Source organism: Schistocerca gregaria, chromosome 4 (genome assembly GCF_023897955.1).
Source record: "Schistocerca gregaria isolate iqSchGreg1 chromosome 4, iqSchGreg1.2, whole genome shotgun sequence".
NCBI classification, from domain to species: Eukaryota; Metazoa; Arthropoda; class Insecta; order Orthoptera; family Acrididae; genus Schistocerca; species Schistocerca gregaria.
In genome coordinates, this window is record NC_064923.1 from 507,518,144 (window position 1) to 507,539,266 (window position 21,123).

Genomic DNA, 21,123 nt, shown 5'->3' on the forward strand with positions numbered 1-21,123 from the left:
TTGAGCAGTTGTGGGTGGGCTCTTCAGCATTCACAGTTGGATCGCTTATGAGTAGTACCTTCTCCCGCTTCTGGCTACAGATGAGTGGCTGGGCGCCACAACCTAAATTGCTCCTGTTCGGAAATATCGTAGATCCGGGGCTGATGCACAGAGCAGTCTGAGTTGTTGTGTCTAGGTGGGTAGCCTCCATGTGACCTGTGTTTACATTTAGTGATTTTGCTGTTTGCTCTTTGTTTATTGCTCTCACATTAAATGAAAACAAAACGGATTTCTGTGGCTGGGAGCTACCAAATGAATGAAAATATGTTCACATAATTACGGAAGGCTAAAATATGTCGTTTGTTTCAGGTTTTATTTCCACCTTTCCGACAGTCAAGCATTAATCGCCTTGCAGAAGAATGATGTTAATTTTGTCACTTTGCTGAAGAGATTTGGCTTTTATTAATCTTTGGCATTGAGGCAGTCAATTTATTTGAAACGAAGTGTTTAATTTCACACTGTTGGCTAGTTTCAACTGTTCGCTGCATATGAAGTGCACGTTTCCATCTTCTAGCTCGTATGGCATTATGCCATAATAAAGAACCGAACATGAGAGAATACGGTACTGGTACTCCAAGAAAAATTACATCCGAATCTGGACACACGATTGTGCACTTTAAGCCGAATTATGCATTTTAGTATGGTTCACGAGTTTTATGACATAATGCAAGATTTTTAATGTTTTACATGTACGAACACATGTGGGCTTCCTGCGTCATTGTAGGTGCGCAAGCGTGGTGATGCCTGTTACCTGGCGCTCTCTGGCGACTGCTGAAACGAGCCAATTTCTAACAGATCACGGGAAAATATTGCGAATGGTGTTTTGAAAAGTGTTACTTTAAAAGTAAATTTTCTTTTACGCAAGATGAACTATGTGCAAGAATGTACAATGAATTTCTGAAATCACAGACTGTTTGATTCTCATTTAAAAATCAACTCTTTTGAGGATTACCATATTCAAGGATGTCGAGCGTAGACCAAACATATACGTCATTATTAAAAATTTTACTGGCACATTTGTGTGATATATCTTTAAGTGTAACACTCGCGAAAAGATCAGCATTTTATATGTGGAAGCTTAGCTACTCTGGCAGCTTATTAATCTTAGAGACCAATATTATTTGTGAAAGCTTTGTTTTTTTGTAGCAAAACTATATATATTAATTTAAAACATTAACTTCTCTTTTTTGTGTGTTCACGTTATTTAAGTGTGATCTTGCTTGACTACATCACGTGCCCTATGCTGTCATGAGGTGGCGAGATCACGTGACATGAGCTATGACTGGCTTACAAAAGCGTATCGCAATCTCAATGTCATTGCTTCGGAAAATAACATGAAGTGTTTGGTGGAATTTGAACTATAACTCCATAAAAAATGCAGCGTACATGTTGCTGCACATCAAAGATTTTTCCATGTGTTTTTTCCCCCTGGGTTTCGTTTTCTAAAGTGCCGGCAGATTCTACGTCTGTGTAGAAAACCATAAACATTCAAAAGGCTGATAAAAGCTTTACAGTGCCGAGGAAAAATATACTGTCACTTAACATGGATAAAGTGTATTTTCAACCGGGAAAAATCTGGGAATTTTTTTTTCCTTGTCCATGTATACACCCTGGTACGGACTTCCAGAGCCGAAGGCCCACCCATGTAACCTTGATCACTGTACGACACAAAGCTTTATGCCTCACATTGGATTGTTGATGACTGTTGCCTAGTCAGATGAGTCTCCTTTCAAATTGTGTTGAGCGGATGGATGTGTATGAGTATGGAGATGACCTCATCAATCCATGGACCCTGCATGTCAGCAGGGGACTGGCTGTTCAAGCTGGTGGAGGCTCTGTAATGGTGTGGGGCATGTGCAGTTGGAGTGATATGGGTTCCCTGATATGTTTAGATATGATGGTAACAGATGACATGTACTTAAGCATCCTGTCTGATCACCTGCATCCATTCATGTCCATTGTACATTCTGACAGACTTGGGCAATTTTAGCAGGACAATGTAACACCCCACACGTCCAGAATAGCTACAGAGTGGCTGCAGGAACATTATTCATAGTTTAAACACTTTTGCTGTCCACCACACACCCACACATGAACATTCTGAGCATGTCTGGGATGCCTTGCAACATGCTGTTTAGAAGAGATCTCCACCCCCTCGTAGTCTTACATATTTATGCAGAGCACTGCAGGATTCATGGTGTCAGTTCCCTTCAGCACTACTTCGGACGTTAGTCGTGTCCATGCCACGTTGTACTTTGGTGTAGTTGCTGATGGAGTGTTTATTGCTTTCAGTAGTAATTTACCGTGTAGTGAAATTGAAGTAGATGGTTTCTGTGATTTAGTGTGGGTAGATGTTATGCTTGATAACTGGAATAAATTAATTACTGGTTTCTGTTACCAAACCCTTGATGAAAAACGCATTTGACCACCTAGCAACAAATAATCCTGACCAAATAGGGAGCATCACGATAAACACGGGGATTACTAACCACAAGGTTGTTGTTTGACTGGATGCAGTAACATTTGAACCCACCAAAAGGAAACACAAAGTACATGTATTTAAATAAGCAGATAAAAATGTGCTTGACTCCTTTCATAGGAGAGCATTCACTCCTCCCAATCCGAATATGTAAGTGTAGACCAGATGGGGTTTATATTCAAAGTACTACTATTGATGGCAGTTGAAATATATGTACCAAATAAATCAATAAGACATGGTTCTGATCCCCATTGGTACACAAAATGGATTAGAAAACTTTTGCAGAAGCAGTGAAGAAAACATGATTTAAAAGAAGGCAAAGTCTCCGAGGTTGGATGCAAGATGCTTTAAATGGTATCCTCAATGAAATTCTTCACTCGAAATCTGGTGTAAAACCCAGAGAGATTATGGCCGTATGTAAAGTACACGAGTGGGAAGACACAATCAATACCTTCACTGTGTGATAACAAAGGTGCCATGGTTGAAGAGTGCCATTGAAGCATAGTTAACAAAAACATTTTCCAGAATTACTCCGCAAAAGAAAACAAAGTAAATATTTCAGAATTTGAATCAAATACAACTACCAACATAAGTAACATGCAAGTAGCTAGCCTCGGTGTAGCGAAGCAGCTAGCCCTCGGTCCAGATTGTATGCCAGTCAACCAGTCGGGTTTCTTTCAGAGTATGCTAATAACAATAGTTCCATACTTAGCAATCATAGACCTATATCACTATCGTTGAGTTGCAATAGGATTTTGAAACATACACTGTGCTTAAACATTATGAATCACCTTCAGGAAAACAATTTATTTACAAACAGACAGCACAGATTCAGAAGATAACATTCTTTTCTCACGAAGTAATGAGTGCTCCATTTCTTTAGATTTACGGAAGGCTTATGACACCGTTCCTCACAAGCTATTCCTAATCAAATTGCATGCCTCCGGAGTGTCTTCTCAGTGATGTGACGTGATTCGTGGTTTCCTGTCAGAAAGGTTACAGTTTATTATAATTGACTGAAAATAAAGTGAAACAGGAATGATACCTCGCATTACCCAAGGGAATTTATAGGTCCTCTGCTGTTCCTGATCTATGTAAATGATTTGGAGACAATTGGAGTAGCCCTCCTAGATTGTTTGCATCAGGCTGTCATTTACCATTGTGCAAAATCATCAGATCATCAAATAGAAGTGCAAAATGATGCAGACAAGATATCTGTATGGTGCAAAAACTGATAATTGACGCTAACTAATGAAAATTGTTAGTCATCCACATGAGTACCTAAAGAAATCCACTAAATTTCAGTCACACAATTAACCACAACAAATCTAAATGCTGTTAAGGTTCACACTAATGAATAACTTAAACTGGAACGATTGCATAGATAAAGTTGTCGGGAAAAGCAAACCAGACTGTGATTTATTGGCAGAACACACACAAAATGTAACAGGCTACTAAAGACATTGGTTACAGTAAGCTTGTCTACCCACTTCTGGAATATTGCTGTGTGGTGTGGGAACTGCATCAGGTAGGATTGACAGAGGACATCGCAGAAGTTCGAACAAGGGCAGCTCGCTTAATATGACTGTGAAATAGGGGAGACTATGCCACAGATACAGTACACAAATTGGGCTGGCATTCATTAAAATGAAGGTGTTTTCCACTGCAGTAGGATGTTCCCATGAAATTCCAATCACCAATTTTCTCCTCAGTGTGTGAAAAAGTTTTTGGCACCTACATACGGAAACATGACATCATAATAAAATAAATCAGAACTCGCATGGAAAGAGTTAAGTGTCTTGTTTTTCCTAGGTGCTGTTAAAGAGTGGAACGGTGGAGAAGTAGATTGAAGATGCTTCGATGAACTGTCTACCACTCACTTAACTCTGAACTACAGAGTAATCATGTAGATGTAGATGCTCATTGTTCAGAAGGAAAATTATCGTGGATGACATTTCCCTGTGCTGTTTATTTTACGTGGCATGTCTCAATTTGGTGAGCATTTCGCAGTACATGTCAGCAATGATTGCTGACTCACTTGGCGTAAAATCAACCGAAACACTACTCTTTCCATCCCAGAAAATGGCAAGCATCATTTTATTCAAACTGAGTAAGGAGATTCATTACATATTTTTGGTTTTGGCAAAATTGAGTGGCATCACCACATTGACTGCTGTTTGTATTATGTTTTGATGTAGGAATTGTTGCCTTTAATGATGTTGGAAAATAAATCATCTCCGTGTTGTCGATGGCAATTGAAAATCAGTTCTCTGTTTGTCATTCATTCCCTTTTGTGTTTTTCAGTAAGCATTTAAGATACTCATTTTGCACATAATTTGTGATTCTTTCATGTAACAGTTCTGCAAGTAGTGGTGCACCAAATGTGAAGAAATTTTACAGCTGGATGACCAGTTCTTAGATGGCAGTCAGATTGCAATTTTGGTAAAGTTCTGCATGATTTCATAACTGGGCCTGCCAGTCTGCTAATCATCCTCATTTTCACGTTGACCAAAAAAGTCTCAACATCATTTTCCAACCTTTCTTGCCCTATTGCTGTAGATCGACAGTGAAACATCATGCAGACAAAAGTCGAATCACAGCACATACTTCGCAACTGGTGCAGTAATGATTTATGAAGTCGTTTTCTTTCAATCACAGCTGATGGCTACTGAATCAAACCAATGGCATGTGTGACTTTGCAATCAATCAATTGATTGCATTTGTGCATCTTTGTTCTCAGCAGCCAACATTTATATTGCAATAAACTGCCCTTTTTTCCAAATATACCACATGCATTCTGTTACATACATTAAGTATGTATGGGATTCTAAAAAAAATCTTTGTGAAAGAGTATGCTTATATTTATCTCTAACATTTTTATTTGTTTCCAATGTTTGTCATTGATGTAAATTTGATGAAACTGTGTCGAAGTTGCCAGTTCTTTAAAGTTTTCTCCTGTTTGTAGCTCTTGCTCATACTGAGATGTGAAAAAATTTGCAGCAGTCAAAATTATGGGATCTCAATATGTGCAATTAAAGCCATTAGCTGGACCAGAGTTCAAACATATACTGCTGCCTTTGTTGCCTAAGCTCTTACCTTCTCAACTATTATGAACCTCCTAATTGTGGACGAGGAAAAAACCATTGCATAATAGTAATAGGAAGTAATGGCGAATTAACAGTTGGGATGTGTTTCATAATCCAGTAATGTTGTCCTTGTATCACTTATCTGTGCTCTTCATGAGTTTACTTACTGTCCCAAGTGGTTGAAAATGACCACGACACTTGTGCACTGAACACTTAATGCCGTTGTAATGAGATTTTCATGATGATTCTCAAGCCTCTGTGACAGCATTGAATTTGTGTATACTTATTTTCATGTGATTGTAGAAATAAGGCTGAGTAATGCGGGATGAAATTCTTGTACAACACAATATAGCTAGATTGTTAAGTGCATTCCGTGAAGCGTACCATTTTGTTTAAACTTCGTTGGTTGGATGGCTGATTTGGGGGAGATCATCGAACATGGAGATCACGATCGCATCGGATTAGGGACAAAAATAAACAATTGAATGACAAAAGAAACAGGAAGAAGTGTGTGTAAAGAAATAAGTCAGTTACATGACAACTGCTTATTACAGTAATTAAAGTAAGCCGTAATTCAGGAGAGTAGTTAAAGTAGAAAGTATGCCAGAAACTATTTGTTAGCTGTGTGAAAGTAAATTTATTGTTAACTTGTGTGTCCCATTCTCCTCTTGTGTTTTATAGTCATGGCAAGTCAAGAACATTTTTCCATAGAAACAGCTTATTATTTGATCCCCACCTCCATCCGTTGGACACTTAGACCCATGTCAGTTAAGTTTTTGCTTCTAATTGTGATAAGCACTGTATAAAAATCTTCCATTTTGGTGCCACTGATGCCTCTCTCAGCTTGGTGCCCCAAGTGTGTTTTGGTACTTGAATGGTTTAATTCATAAATTTCAGGTGTATTATAGTATTTGAGAGTTGTAGCATCGCCTTTTAGTACCTGTATAGTGTAAAATTGTGTAGTCTCCTTCCGCCGCCAAGCAGTGTGCAAGTAGCAGTATTACTGCATTTACCAGGCAGTCTTGTATTTTAATAACCGTTTAAATTTAGTCGATTTGTTTGTGCTCTCTGTAGATTAATTCAGACTTTCTTTGCACAACAGTTTTTAGCATGGATAGGGACTGCAACTGCTGTGTTCGGATGCAGGCTGAGTTGGCATCCCTTCGCTCCCAGCTTCAGTCAGTGTTGGCTTCGGTCACACAGCTTGAGGCTGTTGCCAGTGGGCATCACTGTGGGGGGTCCAGATGGGGGTTTGACGGGGACGGCCAGCTCGTCCCACGCATCCCCTGATCAGACTATGAGTGTGGCTGTCCGGGATACTGCCCACTTTGGGGCTGATCCCTCACCTGTGGTAGAGTGGGAGGTTGTCTCGAGGTGTGGCAGGGGGCGAAAGACATTCGGAGGGCTGAACGGAAGGCCTCTCCAGTTTGTCTGACGAACCGGTTTCAGGCTCTGTGTCCGGCTGATACTTATCTTCCGCCGGAGATGACTGCTTGTCCTGTTACAGAGGTTGCCCCTCAGTCTGCAAGATCCGGGCAGTCGCAGAGGGTGGGCTTACTGGTAGTTGGGAGTTCCAACGTAAGGCGCGTAGTGGGGCCCCTTAGGGATATGGCAGCAGGAGAGGGGAAGAAAACCAATGTGCACTCCATGTGCGTACCGGGGGGAGTCATTCCAGATGTGGAATGGAGCCTTCCGGATGCCACGAAGGATACAGGGTGCACTCATCTGCAGATGGTTGCTCATGTCGGCACCAATGATGTGTGTCGCTATGGATTGGAAGAAATCCTCTCTGGCTTCCGGCGGCATTCTGATTTGGTGAAGACTGCGAGTCTCGCTAGCGGGATGAAAGCAGAGCTCACCATCTGCAGCATCGTCAACAGGACTGACTGCGGACCTTTGGTACAGAGCCGAGTGGAGGGTCTGAATCAGAGGCTGAGACGGTTCTGCGATCGTGTGGGCTGCAGATTCCTCGACTCGCACCGTAGGGTGGTGGGGTTTCGGGTTCCTCTGGATAGGTCAGGAGTCCACTACACGCAGCAAGCGGCTACATGGGTAGTGGGGGTTGTGTGGCGTGGACTGGGCGGTTTTTTAGGTTAGATGGCCTCGGGCAAGTACAGAATGGGCAACAGCCTCAAAGGGTGCGGGACAAAGTCAGGACATGTGGGGACCAAGCAGCAATAGGCATTGTAATTGTAAACTGTCGAAGCTGCATTGGTAAAGTACCGGAACTTCAAGCGCTGATAGAAAGCACCGAAGCTGAAATCGTTATAGGTACAGAAAGCTGGCTGAAGCCAGAGATAAATTCAGCCGAAATTTTTACAAAGGCACAGATGGTGTTAAGAAAGGATAGATTGCATGCAACCGGTGGTGGCGTTTCACTGTTAGTAGTAGTCTATCCTGTAGTGAAGTAGAAGTGGATAGTTCCTGTTAATTATTATGGGTGGTGGTTACACTCAACAATTGAGCTAGGTTAATAATTGGCTCCTTTTACCGATATTACGACTCAGCAGCATTAGTGGCAGAACAACTGAGAGAAAATTTGGAATGAATTTCACATAAATTTTCTCAGCATATTATAGACTTAGTTGGAGATTTCAATTTACCAGATATAGACTGGGACACAAGATGTTTAGGATGGGTGGTAGGGACAGAGCATTGAGTGACATTATACTGAATGCACTATCCGAAAATTACCTCGAGCAATTAAACAGAGAACCGACTCGTGGAGATAACATCTTGGACCTACTGATAACAAACAGACCCTAACTTTTCGACTTCGTAAGTGCAGAACAGGGAATCAGTGATCATAAGGGCATTGCAGCATCCCTGGGTATGGAAGTTAATAGGAATATAAAAAGAAGGGAGGAAGGTTTATCTGTTTAGCAAGAGTAAAAGAAGGCAGATTTCAGATTTCCTAACAGATCAAAACGAAAATTTCTGTTTCGACACTGAAAATGTTGAGTGTTTATGGAAAAAGTTCAAGGCAATCGTAAAATGCGTTTGACAGGTACGTGCTGAGTAAAACTGTGAGGGATGGGAAAAATCCACTGTGGTTCAACAACAATGTTAGGAAACTACTGCGAAAGCAAAGAGAGCTTCACTCCAAGTTTAAATGCAGCCAAAACCTCTTGGACAAACAGAACCTAAACAATGTCAAAATTAGCATAAGGAGGGCTATGTGTGAAGTGTTCAGTGAATTCGAAAGTAAAATTCTATGTATCGACTTGACAGAAAATCCTAGGAAATTCTGGTCTTACGTTAAATCAGTAAGTGAATCGAAACAGCATATCCAGGCACTCTGGGATGATGATGGCATTGAAACAGAGGATGACACACGTAAAGCTGAAATACTAAACACCTTTTTCCAAAGCTGTTTCACAGAGGAAGACCGCACTGCATTTCCTTCTCTAAATCCTCGCACAAACAAAAAAATGGCTGACATCGAAATGAGTGTCCAAGGAATAGAAAAGCAACTGAAATCACTCAACAGAGGAAAGTCCACTGGACCTGACGGAATACCAATTCGATTCTACACAGAGTACGCGAAAGAACTTGCCCCCCTTCTAACAGCCGTTTACCGCATGTCTATAGAGGAACGGAAGGTTCCAAATGATTGGAAAAGAGCACTCGTGGTCCCAGTCTGCAAGAAGGGTCGTTGAGCAGATGCACAAAACTATAGACCTATATCTCTGACGTCGATCTGTTGTAGAATTTTACAACATGTTTTTTGCTTGAGTATTATGTTGTTTTTGGAAACCCAGAATCTACTCTGTAGGAATCAACATGGATTCCGGTAACATCGATCGTGTGAGACCCAACTCGCTTTATTTGTTCATGAGACCTCAGAAAATATTAGATACAGGCTCCCAGGTAGATGATATTTTCCTTGACTTCCGGAAGGCGTTCGATACAGTTCCGCAGTGTCGCATGATAAACAAAGTAAGAGCCTACGGAATATCAGATCAGCTGTGTGGCTGGATTGAAGAGTTTTTAGCAAACAGAACACAGCATGTTGTTCTCAATGGAGAGTCGTCTGGGTAACCTCTGGCGTGCCACAGGGGAGTGTTATGGTACCATTGCTTTTCACAATATATATGAATGGCCTAGTAGATAGTGTCTGAAGTTCCATGCGGCTTTTTGACGATGATGCTGTAGTGTGCAGAGAAGTTGCAGCATTAGAAAATAGCAGCGAAATGCAGGAAGATCTGCAGCGGATAGGCACTTGGTGCAGGGAGTGGCAACCGACCCTTAACAAAGACAAATGAAATGTATTACGGGTACATAGAAAGGATACTTTATTGTATGATTATACGATAGCGGGACAAACACTGGTAGCATTTACTTCTGTAAAATATCTGGGAGTATGCGTACGGAACGATTTGAAGTGGAATGATCATATGAAATTAATTGTTGGTAAGGTGGGTGCCAGGTTGAGATTCATTGGGAGAGTCCTTAGAAAATGTAGTCCATCAACAAAGGAGGTGGCTTACAAAACACTCGTTCGACCTATACTTGAGTATTGCTCATCAGTGTGGGATCTGTACCAGATCGGGTTGACGGAGGAGATAGAGAAGATCCAAAGAAGAGCGGCGCGTTTCGTCACAGGGTTATTTGGTAAGCGTGATAGTGTTACGGAGATGTTTAGCAAACTCAAATGGCAGACTCTGCAAGAGAGGCGCTCTGCATCGCGATGTATCTTGCTGTCCAGGTTTCAAGAGGGCGCGTTTCTGGATGAGGTATCGAATATATTGCTTCCCCCTACCTATACTTTCCGAGAAGATCACGAATGTAAAATTAGAGAGATTCGGGCGCGCAAGGAGGCTTTCTGGCAGTCGTTCTTCCCGCGAACCATACGCGACTGGAACAGAAAAGGGAGGTAATGACTGGCACGTAAAGTGCCCTCCGCCACACACCGTTGGGTGGCTTGCGGAGTATAAATGTAGATGTAGATGTAGAAGCAGTGACTTGGTCACTGTTAAACTGGCCCCGAGTATTGTAAGAATGCGGGGATATTTTAGTTCATTTTCTTTGATTTATTGTTGGTATAAAACTGAACAATACAAATGTTCTGATGTTGATGTGAAGAAGAAGGAGAGTAATCCCAACACATAGATTAAGAATTTCGTTGACTGAAAACTGAGATATATTTCTTGCTTCTACTTACAACCCATCCTTTTAATGGCATTTTCATTTTATGCGGCTTCAAGTTACTTATGACCATTATTTATCAGAGGATAAAGTTTCGTACATTTAAATATGGGGGGGATGCGGGCAATATTTAAGAAGTTGATAGAATTTTTGGCTTTGATGGTGGCATAATCTGTTGGCAATCAAAGGATCTGTAATATCAGGCTGTAGATTTGTCAGTTTTTAAAACAGTCTGCTTTTTATTTGAATAATCTTGTTAATATATTCTCATTTCACCACTATGAACATATCGTAATTTTTGCAACCTGAGAGACTGAGCGAGGTGCCGCAGTGGTTAGCACACTGGACTCGCATTCGGGAGGACGACGGTTCAATCCCATCTCCAGCCATCCTGATTTAGGTTTTCCATGATTTCCCTAAATCGTTTCAGGCGAATTCCGGGATGGTTCCTTTGAAAGGGCGCGGCCGATTTCCTTCCCTAACCCGAGCTTGCGCTCTGTCTCTAATGACCTCATTGTCGATGGGACATTAAACACTAACCACCACCACCACCACCACCACCACGCAACCTGAGGTAATTGCGTAAGCACTACTCTGAATGCCCCAAACTTTGTTTGGTGTGTTTTGAACTTTGGTTAGATTCAGTTCTGTGTATAGCTCTGTTAGTTGAAAAAACATTAGTAGTTGTGTTTGAAAGGCAGGTAAGGTTGGAAGAGTCGTAATCTGCAGTATTGTGTGATATGGAAGTTGAAAACTTTAGTTCATTAGTTAGTTAAGTGTTCCATGGATCAATCTCATGGTAACCGTTATGATGTGGAATGTGCGAAGTACATAAGAAATGCACACATGAATGAAAGTTTCTTTTTTCATATTATTGTTTACATTCTCTGCTGATAAGAGTAATTACTGTTGATTGTAAATTTCTAAGTTAATTGATTATATATTAATTTCCCTTTCCATTACATGCTTTTTTCCAGCCAAGAAATACCAGATGATCGCCAGGGCACATATGTGGAGACTCTAGAGTATGTAATAAACTCAAAAAATCCGCAGCTGATTATGTGTGTTGTAACAAATAACAGAACTGATCGTTATGGTGCAATTAAAAAAAAGTGTTGCATTGACAGAGCAGGTGAGTTTATTTACATTGTTACGTATTGGACATATTGCTTGTAGTAGTATTGAAATTCTCTCTCTCTCTCTCTCTCTCTCTCTCTCTCTCTCTCTCTCTCTCTCTCTCTCTCTCTCTCTCTCTCTCTCTCTCTGTATTATTATGTGCTGGGTGTATATGCCCTGGGAAATCCGGGAAAAACCCGGGAATTTTATGGTCTGGGAGAAAATGGGTAAAAAATTTGCTGCAGCAATAAAATATAAGAGAAAAAACCAAAGTAAAATTTAAGTTGGAAATGAAATGCTGTATTTACAGCAGCAGCAGCAGCAGCAGCAGCAGCAGCAACAACAACAACAACAACACAGTTGCACAGAAGCATCTGCCAAAACAGGGTGTATATGATCCAGGAGATCCAGGAAGTTTTTCATCTGGGAGAAAACCAGGAAAAACCCGGGAATTGTTTAGAATTCCGGAAATTTTTCATTGTTTTAGTTTTCAGTTAAATTTTTGTAATTTTGACTCGTGAGAACCTATACTCTAACAAAGGATATTACTGTATCCCACTACGGCAGAATAATACTGCACCAATAAAATATAAATGAGAGAAAAACCAAAATAAAACTTAAGTTGCAAAGGAAATGCACCATAAACAGCAACAGTACTCACACAAGTGTTTGCCAACATCAGAATGTGTTGAAGGCTTTAGGAAGATTATACAGCACTTCATGACAACAAATTGCTTCTGATGAGCACTACATCACAGCTTTTTACATCAGATTCGTTTGAGTAGTTGGGAAAGGGCTCGTGTGCATGTGCTGTTGAGTCGCATATGAGTAGTACCTTCTCCCGCTTCTGGATGCAGAAGTGTGGCTTTTAGCTGTAAAAGCAGTAGCAACAAACAGTCAGATGCTGCCGTACCCTGAACAATTTTAATATTGCGTCCAAGCTGCCAGATTCACCAATGCGCAGCAGGTCTGTCACTAGGGGTGGGAGGGAGGCATTTGATATTTGTACTTCATGAACTATATTTTGTCGAGTTATAAAAATGACCATTTGTGCAAGACAGTCCCATTAATTTAATTTATGTTAAAATGGCTGCAATATTAGAAAGGCCTATTTAATTTTACCTAGCAGACAGTGACAAAATAGACGCAATCAGATCGAGAAACCACACCAGGCTTGGGTACTATTTGTATTAAAAGCCTTTTCAGAATTAGGTAACGACATTTAGATTTTTTTATGTAGCAAAACATTTGACGAACTTTGAGATAATAGATCCTTCTACTAAAAGGAAATCACACCATGTAAAGCACTATAGCAAGATACAGAAAAAAAATTGCTAGGACCTAAGGATTGAATAAACGTATACTGTCTTGCATGTTCCTTGTCTTTACTGGTCTTACGTATCCTATATTTTAGTTTGTCACACAAAGTAGCAAGTTATTAGCTAATAGGCAATAACGAGGGCTAATTTTCTGAAGAGTTATTGTTCTCCCGGTTACAAATAATCCCATCCAGTATTAATTGCAAGGTTTCTTTTAAAGAGGAATAGGGTGTCAAACCTCTCGTGAATGTAGTTTAATGGCATCCATTACAAAATATACACGTTTGAATCTCACAGAGTGAAATACAGTGACAAGCAATAGAATAATACTGTGCGAAGAGGCATGGCCCTGCACTTTGGCACACCTGAGACCAAATAACATGTCTTATATGTCCTTGAACATATATGTTTTATGTATCAGTCTCTTCAGCAAGATGTGTGCTACAAAATGAAAGTATTTTTGAAAAGGGCTTTTGGGGAGGGGGGGTGACACAGTATCTAGTAGTGCCCCGGTTCGGAAATATTGTAAATTCAGGGCTGATGTGCATGGCAGTCTGAGTTGTAGTGGGAAGGTGGATAGTCTCCACCTGTCCTGTGTTCGTTTCCTCCTTGTTCACTGCTCTCGCATCAAATAAAAACAGAATGGATTTCTGTGGCCAGTAGCTATCAAGTGAATTAAAATACATTCACATAATTATGGAAGGATAAAATGTGTTATTAGCATTAATCACCTTGCAGAAAAACATTTTTTGTCGGTTTGCTACAGAAATTTGGCTTTCATTAATCTTTTCCACTGAGGCAGTCAATTTATTTTAAACAAAGTGGTTAATTCGACACTATTGGCTACTTTCAACATTAAGCCTTATCATGCATTTTAGTTTGGTTCACAAAAATCTGATGCTCTTAGAGTATCTCTGTCTTGTTTCTTTTATGACATAATGTAAGATTGTTTAATGTTTTACATGTATGAACATACGGGCTTCCTACGTCATTGTAGCTGCGCAAGCGCAGTGACGCCTATGTGCCACTCCCTGGTAACTGTTGGAACAAACATGTTTCTAACAGGTCGCAGGAAAATACTGCGAATTGCGGTTTGAAAAGCGTTAATTTCAAAGTTCCTTTTACGCAAGATGAAGTATGTGTGAGAATGTACGATGAGTTTCTTAAATCTGAGTGTTTGACTCTCATATAAAAATCAACTGTTTGATGGTGAGCCAGTTAGAAGAATTTTGAGCTCGGAAGGTCAGACATTGTCATTACTAAAAATTTTACTAGCACATTTGTGTGATGTATCTTGAAAGTGTAACATTTCTAATAAAGATCAACATTATATGTGAGAGCTTAGCTTCTTTTGCAGCTTATTAATCTTAGAGACCAATAATATATGTGAAAGCTTTGCTGTTCTTGTAGTGACGCTATGTATCTTATCTAAACCATTAACTTCTCCTGTTTGTGTTTCCACTACTGAACAATGATGTTGCTATTGGCTGACTACGTCATGTGTCCTATGCTCTGAATGTCCACTGTTGTTGGATGCCGAGTTCACGTGACGTGAGCCACGACTGGCTTACAAAGGTGTATCGCAATCTTGATTTCGATGCTTTGTTTAGTGGAATTTGAATTTAAAAAATACAAAAATATGCAGCGTACATGTTACTGCACATCAAAGATCTTTCCAAAACGTTTTTCCCAAGTTGCGTTTTCTAAAGTGCTGTGAAATTCTACACCGGTGTATAAAACTGTAAACATGCAAAGGATTGATAAGTTTTACAGTTCCGATGGAAAGTATACTGTCACCTAACATGGAAAAAGTGTATTTTTCACCTGGGAGAAAGCGAATTTTAATCCGGAAATTTTTTTTCCTTATCCATGTGTACACCCTGCAACAGCAAAATGTGTCAAAGGATTTAGGACAAAGACTATACAATACTTCATAACAAACTGCTTCCAGTGACCGTAACGTCACTACTGTTTTCATTCAGTTCCTTTGAGCATTTGCCAGTGGGCCATGCATATGCGCACTTGAGTCGTGTGTGGGCAGTACCTTCTCTGGTTTCCGGCTACTTGAAGTGCGTCTCTTAGCTGTATCAGCAGTAACAACAAACAGCCAGCCAGATGCTACCTGGAAAAAGTTTTCTGGTGCACCCATGCTGTCAGTCACGTATGTGCAGAGCTGTCTGATAAAAAATGGGGAGGGAAGTAGTCTACACTTGACCCATGTTTGCGTTAGTGATTTTGCTGTTTGCTCTTCATTTACGAAACTAACATCAAACAAAAACCAAACGGGTTTCTGTGGACAAGATCTGTCAAGCATATTAACATACATAATATCTGAAAGCTAAAATACGCGCATGGATTGCACACTCGTTTACAGGACGTAAAGGAGCATATTTTTTGGGAACATTTAAATGTGGAGACAAATGATTGTATTATGTAGGAAAATAGCAATAAATGTCATGGAATATAATTAGATAGATAAAAAAAAACTACTCACTGTAGTGATGGCAGAAGGAAACCTGCACACAAGTTTAGGAAATGTGCAAGCTTTTGGAGCCAGAAGCTCCTTCTGGTCATAAGCAAAAGGTTGAAGGATAAAGGAAAAGGACTGACAACAGTTACAGAAAAGTTGTGCAGATTCCTAGGTCAGGGGAGGCTTGCTTGAGTGTATGAGGGGGAAAGACTGATTGATGAAGATGCATCAGGTAAGATTTGTAAACCTGAGAACTTGAAGGTGGAAGATACAGCAGTAAGCAAGACAAATTACTGACAAAACATCGTGGAAGTAGCTCCAAAATCTCATGCATTTGCTTAACTTTTATAAATATGTTCTCCTGCCACCACTTAGTGAGTAGATTTTTTTATCCATACAGTTTTCAAAAACGGGTTACTTGCATTAAATGTCGTCTAATGCTTTTCAAGAAACTAATTTGTGGATGTTTGTCACAGTGTGCTGTATAGAGTAAAAACGAAAATTTTCAGATAGAAGATACATTTCTGTTGTTTATATGGATGACCTAAAAATTGCCATGTTTTGCAAATAAAAATTTGTGGTATTTTATTGCCTAAATATGTTCTTCCTGGTCATGTCAGTCACTGCCCCTGGTCATGTCAGTCACTTCCAGTGAATACTAAAGAAAAGTTAATGGTTTATTTATGTCATTTAAAATATTGCTAAAATAAGATTGCCTTATTTCATTATTTTTTGGAAGAGCATAGCTGTAGTGCCAGAACTGTGTATTTACTGTGTACTGTATTTTTCAGTTCCGACACAAGTGATACTGGCCAAAAATTTGGCATCGAAAGGTGTGATGTCAATTGCAACCAAAGTTGCAATTCAGATAAATTGTAAACTTGGCGGTATACCCTGGACTGTAGAGATACCCCTCAGTGTGAGTATGCATTTATTGTTCAGTAATCAAGACAGTGTGATGATAATTCAAATATGAAAGTGTAATTTCTATCCTTGATACTGTTGTTGAAGTAGCTTCATTCATTCATTCATATTTCGGTTTCAGTATAATGTCTGGAAATTTGCTACTAAAGCAGTTGCAGAATATATAGTAGTTTTTAACAATGATCCCTTCCTTTCTGTTCAAGGAATGTAGCCTTTCTAGTCCATTTGAGCTTGTGTATTCTGATCTTGAGGAGTCGTTAAATAGTGTTTTGAATTGGCGGAGCATGCTAGTTACCTGTTAACCTTCTTATATTATATCTATCCTGTATAAAAGTCTTCTTCTATTTTTCTCATTTCATGTTGCATGTTTGTGGATGTTAAAAGTTTAAACACAGCTGTGACTAATTTGTGTGTAATGTGTGGCACTTGATGGCATTGTGGATAACTGTCGCATAGAAATTCAATTATTTTGTGTTTGATCCCCACTTAAAACTTTTCCTTTACATTAAGAAATATTTTTTGGGTGTGAGAAATGCCAAGTTGCATAGCATTATAGATTGCATTCTAAAATGGCTGGGAAAAGTAGTTCACAAGTTATAGGAAGGCTGGGGCATAACTCCAGTAGAATGACGTCCCATAAAGCAGTCTGGTATTAAATAAGTCAGTCTTTAAACCGAGAAAAATTCTTAGTTACCATATTCTGCAACATATACTCCTGTGCCAGTTTTGATAGCTATGAAGAGAAGGATCTGTAGACAAGATTGTAAATTCTGCCTCCCTGAATGATTATTTCGCTAGAGTCACTTTCAATGCCAGCATGTTGCAGCACTATGTAGTATATGCCACAGAAGGTGTCTTCTCTGTAGTGACCTCATGTTAACTAGTAAAGGCTGTGATAAAAGGTTATCTGCCATCTAGTCTCCTCCTTTGGTGGTCTAACCCTGTCAGATACAGCAGTTTGTTTTGTCAGCCTTGTTCAGACTGCTAAGCTCATTTATTGGTGATTCTGTGTGCATGTCCCATTTTATGTAGTTCCTTCTGTTCTAGTGGTAATTACAAACGGAGTCATAAACATTCTGTCAGAGCACGAGTGATACGACAGATTTGATCTATTATTTACTGACCTGTCATATTATTTCTGCTCTTACACTTGAGATAGCAAGTTTTGCAAACTTAGAAATACCTTTATTGGTAGGAACTTCAGAGAGAAGTTGGCTGTTTCTCTTGTAGGATGTTGTGGAATTTTAGTTCATTATGTGTATTTGGCATGGGTAAGAATTTGTTGGGGTATTGCAACCACAGGACGTGGGAGATTGTTGCACCTAATTTTAATAATTTTCTTGCTGAAAAAGATCTAGTCACTGTTTATTGTAAGCATACACTAACGTCTTCAGATTAGAAGTCCTTAGTGCATTATACACAGTGTATCACTTGTGCTTTAATGACAATTTTTTTTTAAATATAAGGAGTTGTTGGTTAATTTAAAAACCTATGTGAAATCAGATTACAATATGGTTTTGTCTTTATATTTGTTAAATATTTTTAGGGTATGATGACTATTGGATTTGATGTTTGTCACGACACGACAAATAGATCACGCTCATATGGAGCTCTAGTGGCTTCCTTGGACAAACAAATGTCTAAATACTTCAGTGCAGTTGCACCACATGCTTCGGGTGAAGAGCTGTCAAATGAAATGACAACCAATATCATAAGTAAGTACCTGTGTTCAACTTCAGTGTTTATGCAGTTGTTGAATTAGAATTGCCTTTCCATTCTGCTGAACCACAAAGCATTACTGTCTGTTACAAAGCATAACAGGGTAGGAGACACAACCATTCCAACATACTGTCAGGGCACTTACCTTTAGTATTCCTTACAAAAACAAAAAATAAGATGCTAACTGGACCAAAGTTAGGAGATAACAAAAATGAATTATAATAAAAAAAAAACTGTTTAAGGAGAAGGTCCATTTGCTTCAGCCATAAAATGTGGCAGGAAATCGGGCATCTATTAGCATCTTAGCCAGTAGCATCAACATTCTCTTTGATGCACACAATTTTGTGTAACATGGTGTGCAACCCATAAATGGATGTAACCATAACATGTTAGTGTGGGCTAGGATTCTGTACTGAAGAAGGATGAGATGTGAAGCCGAAGGAGCTCCAGACAGAATTACAGTAACTAGTTATTGTAGCTTGTTTAAAATATTGGGTTGGACGGCAAGTAACGATGATGAGTGAGGTGAATACAGTGTATTCCAGTGCAATGGACCCCCAGCTACTGACTGCATACTCCTGTAGCTGTAGCTGTTGCTGTTGCTGCTGTTGGTGGTGGTGGTGGTGGTGTAGCAGCAGCATGGCCATATTCCCAGATTCCCGTTCGAGACATTGTGACCAACGGAAGTTGCAGTGAGGACATCAGGCTGCGTTAGCCTCCAGTGGCCAGAGTGTTAGACACATTCCATTGATACTCCAGTCAGGGCAGTGATGCCTTTTTTTTCCACGCCATACTTCAGAGACAGTGACAAAGTATGGGGTGAGGGCTGCTCCAATGCCTTGGTGCTTAGGCAGTAGGCAGCAGTTTGTGGTGGGTGGTGGTGGTTGTGTCATTGGCACAGAGCAATAGTGTTGTGACATCACATAGTGACCCTGCTGCTTGAGTGCTGATGGGCGGCCCACTGACTGGGAGGTAGCCACGGTGTTAGTGTGTCAGGCCAAATTATCTGCAAAGAAGACAATGACTTGTCATCATAATTGGCAGCAGGTCAAAGTTCAGGTCTTCCTGATAACTGCTCTGATTTTGTCACCCAGAAGGGTGTGTTGTGGAAGGTGTATGAATAAGTCCACTCAGCATGAAGGTCAATGACAGATGCTTGGCTGACTTTTCGCTTTTCATAACTAACCGATCTGCACCTGTCATTTAGTTTCAGTGAATGGAGACATCAATGAGACTTCCCATGCTCCAGTTATCACTTTACATTCATGATGCACTGGAATAAAATGGAATTTACATCACATGGAATTCTATGACTTGGATCAAGAGCATTAAAATTTCGACTGTACTTAGATCTGTTGTTCACACGAGAGTGAGGTGATGGACATTTTGTGGATTGCTAAGGTGCCAACAACTTCGGATAAGGGAGAGACAGAAATCGGCATTAACTTGGTTTTATGTCTTGGTTGCAGGAGCAGATTAAGGTAGTCCTTGTAGTTGTGCTAAGATACAGATTCCTGATTTTTCTGATTGTCAAACGTTTGTCTAAAACAAAAGCTGCCAACCACCTGGACCAGTACCACTTCTTTTTATTTATGTTCAGCTTTCATGTTGGTTTGCAGCAGCACACCAGTTCAATCTTAATTTCTGCATATGCTGTGCATATCACATCATTCATAATCTACTGTGCGGCTGACATCTTTCGTCATCCCTGGCGATTTCTTCCCCCTCCAATAGCTCCTTGTGCTATTGTTCCAGTGATGGTACTGTCTCTTGCAATATATCCTAAGCGTTTCCCTTCTAGGTTGGATGTGCCTCTAGTGACATTTGGTTTCCTCTTCTTCAGCTGTTTGAGAAGTTGCTCCATCCTGTTGGAAGGAACTGTAGGTCTTCTCCTCTTCCGTTAATGCCACAAATGGTTTCAAAATGTTTACATGTAATGTGCGAAAGTCAGCATCTGGTGAAAGAAGATGGGACCACTAATGTAGCATAACCTTCTGATCATGCAGTGGTGTTTCATGGAAGTTATGCGGCTTCTCTGTTGCCCAGAACCTGTGGTAGTAAGTGTTAACACCATCACTCGGGTGAAACCAGGCTCCATTAGACGTAAAGAACAGATCCATATCCAAGCCATTGATTGTTATCTCAGTGAACAGCCATTCACAAAACTGGAGGCACTGAGGAGCATCTGCTGGTTTTAATGCATGAACAACAGACGTTTGGCAAGGATACATGTGCAGGTCCAATTCGAGCATTCGTCCGTATGATTGGCTTGATATGCTGGTCTCTTGTGACAGGTGTTGGTTGATTTGGTAGGACTCTGAAGCATTTTCTGATAAACTGCAGTGATATTTTCAGATTTTCAGGCACATTTGGGAATGTTTTTTGACTTGTTCAAAACAGATATTTTCTGACACCATTTTCGGACTAAGTGTTGTATGGCACTCTTTGCTGGGAAAGAGTGCTTGTGGTGTGTGCATTATGGGGTGTGGTTTTGTGCATACGTGCACGTCTAATATTATCCACTTTAAATTCCATACATTAATTCTGACAATTGAAAATTTGCCAGTGGATAGTAAACCTTCACAGCAGTGCCTGATGGATCCTAAACTAGCTTTTTATTAAAATAAAAATGATATTGGGACATAACACACATGAGGCTAAAACAAGTGACAAGTCTAACCAGTGTGTTTTTCTTGGTAGCGTATATACTAATTTTAACCAGAAACGGAACTCTGTGTAGCACCAATTGAATTTTGCGAAGCAACTTTTTCACAAATGCGTAGTGATTCACTTAACTTATTTTCAGTTATGTCACAAAAACTA

The 21,123-nt window shown here is 40.0% G+C and overlaps 1 protein-coding gene across 1 annotated transcript in view; it reads left to right on the top strand.

Moving 5' to 3' along the window:
• LOC126365873 (piwi-like protein Siwi) overlaps window positions 1-21,123 on the top strand; it is a 137,233-nt gene that overhangs the window by 90,639 nt on the left and 25,471 nt on the right. The window contains exons 13-15 of the mRNA XM_050008563.1: window positions 11,730-11,884; window positions 16,449-16,576; window positions 18,128-18,296. Coding sequence (XP_049864520.1) covers window positions 11,730-11,884; window positions 16,449-16,576; window positions 18,128-18,296 — 452 coding nt within the window. The remainder of the gene's footprint in view (window positions 1-11,729; window positions 11,885-16,448; window positions 16,577-18,127; window positions 18,297-21,123) is intronic.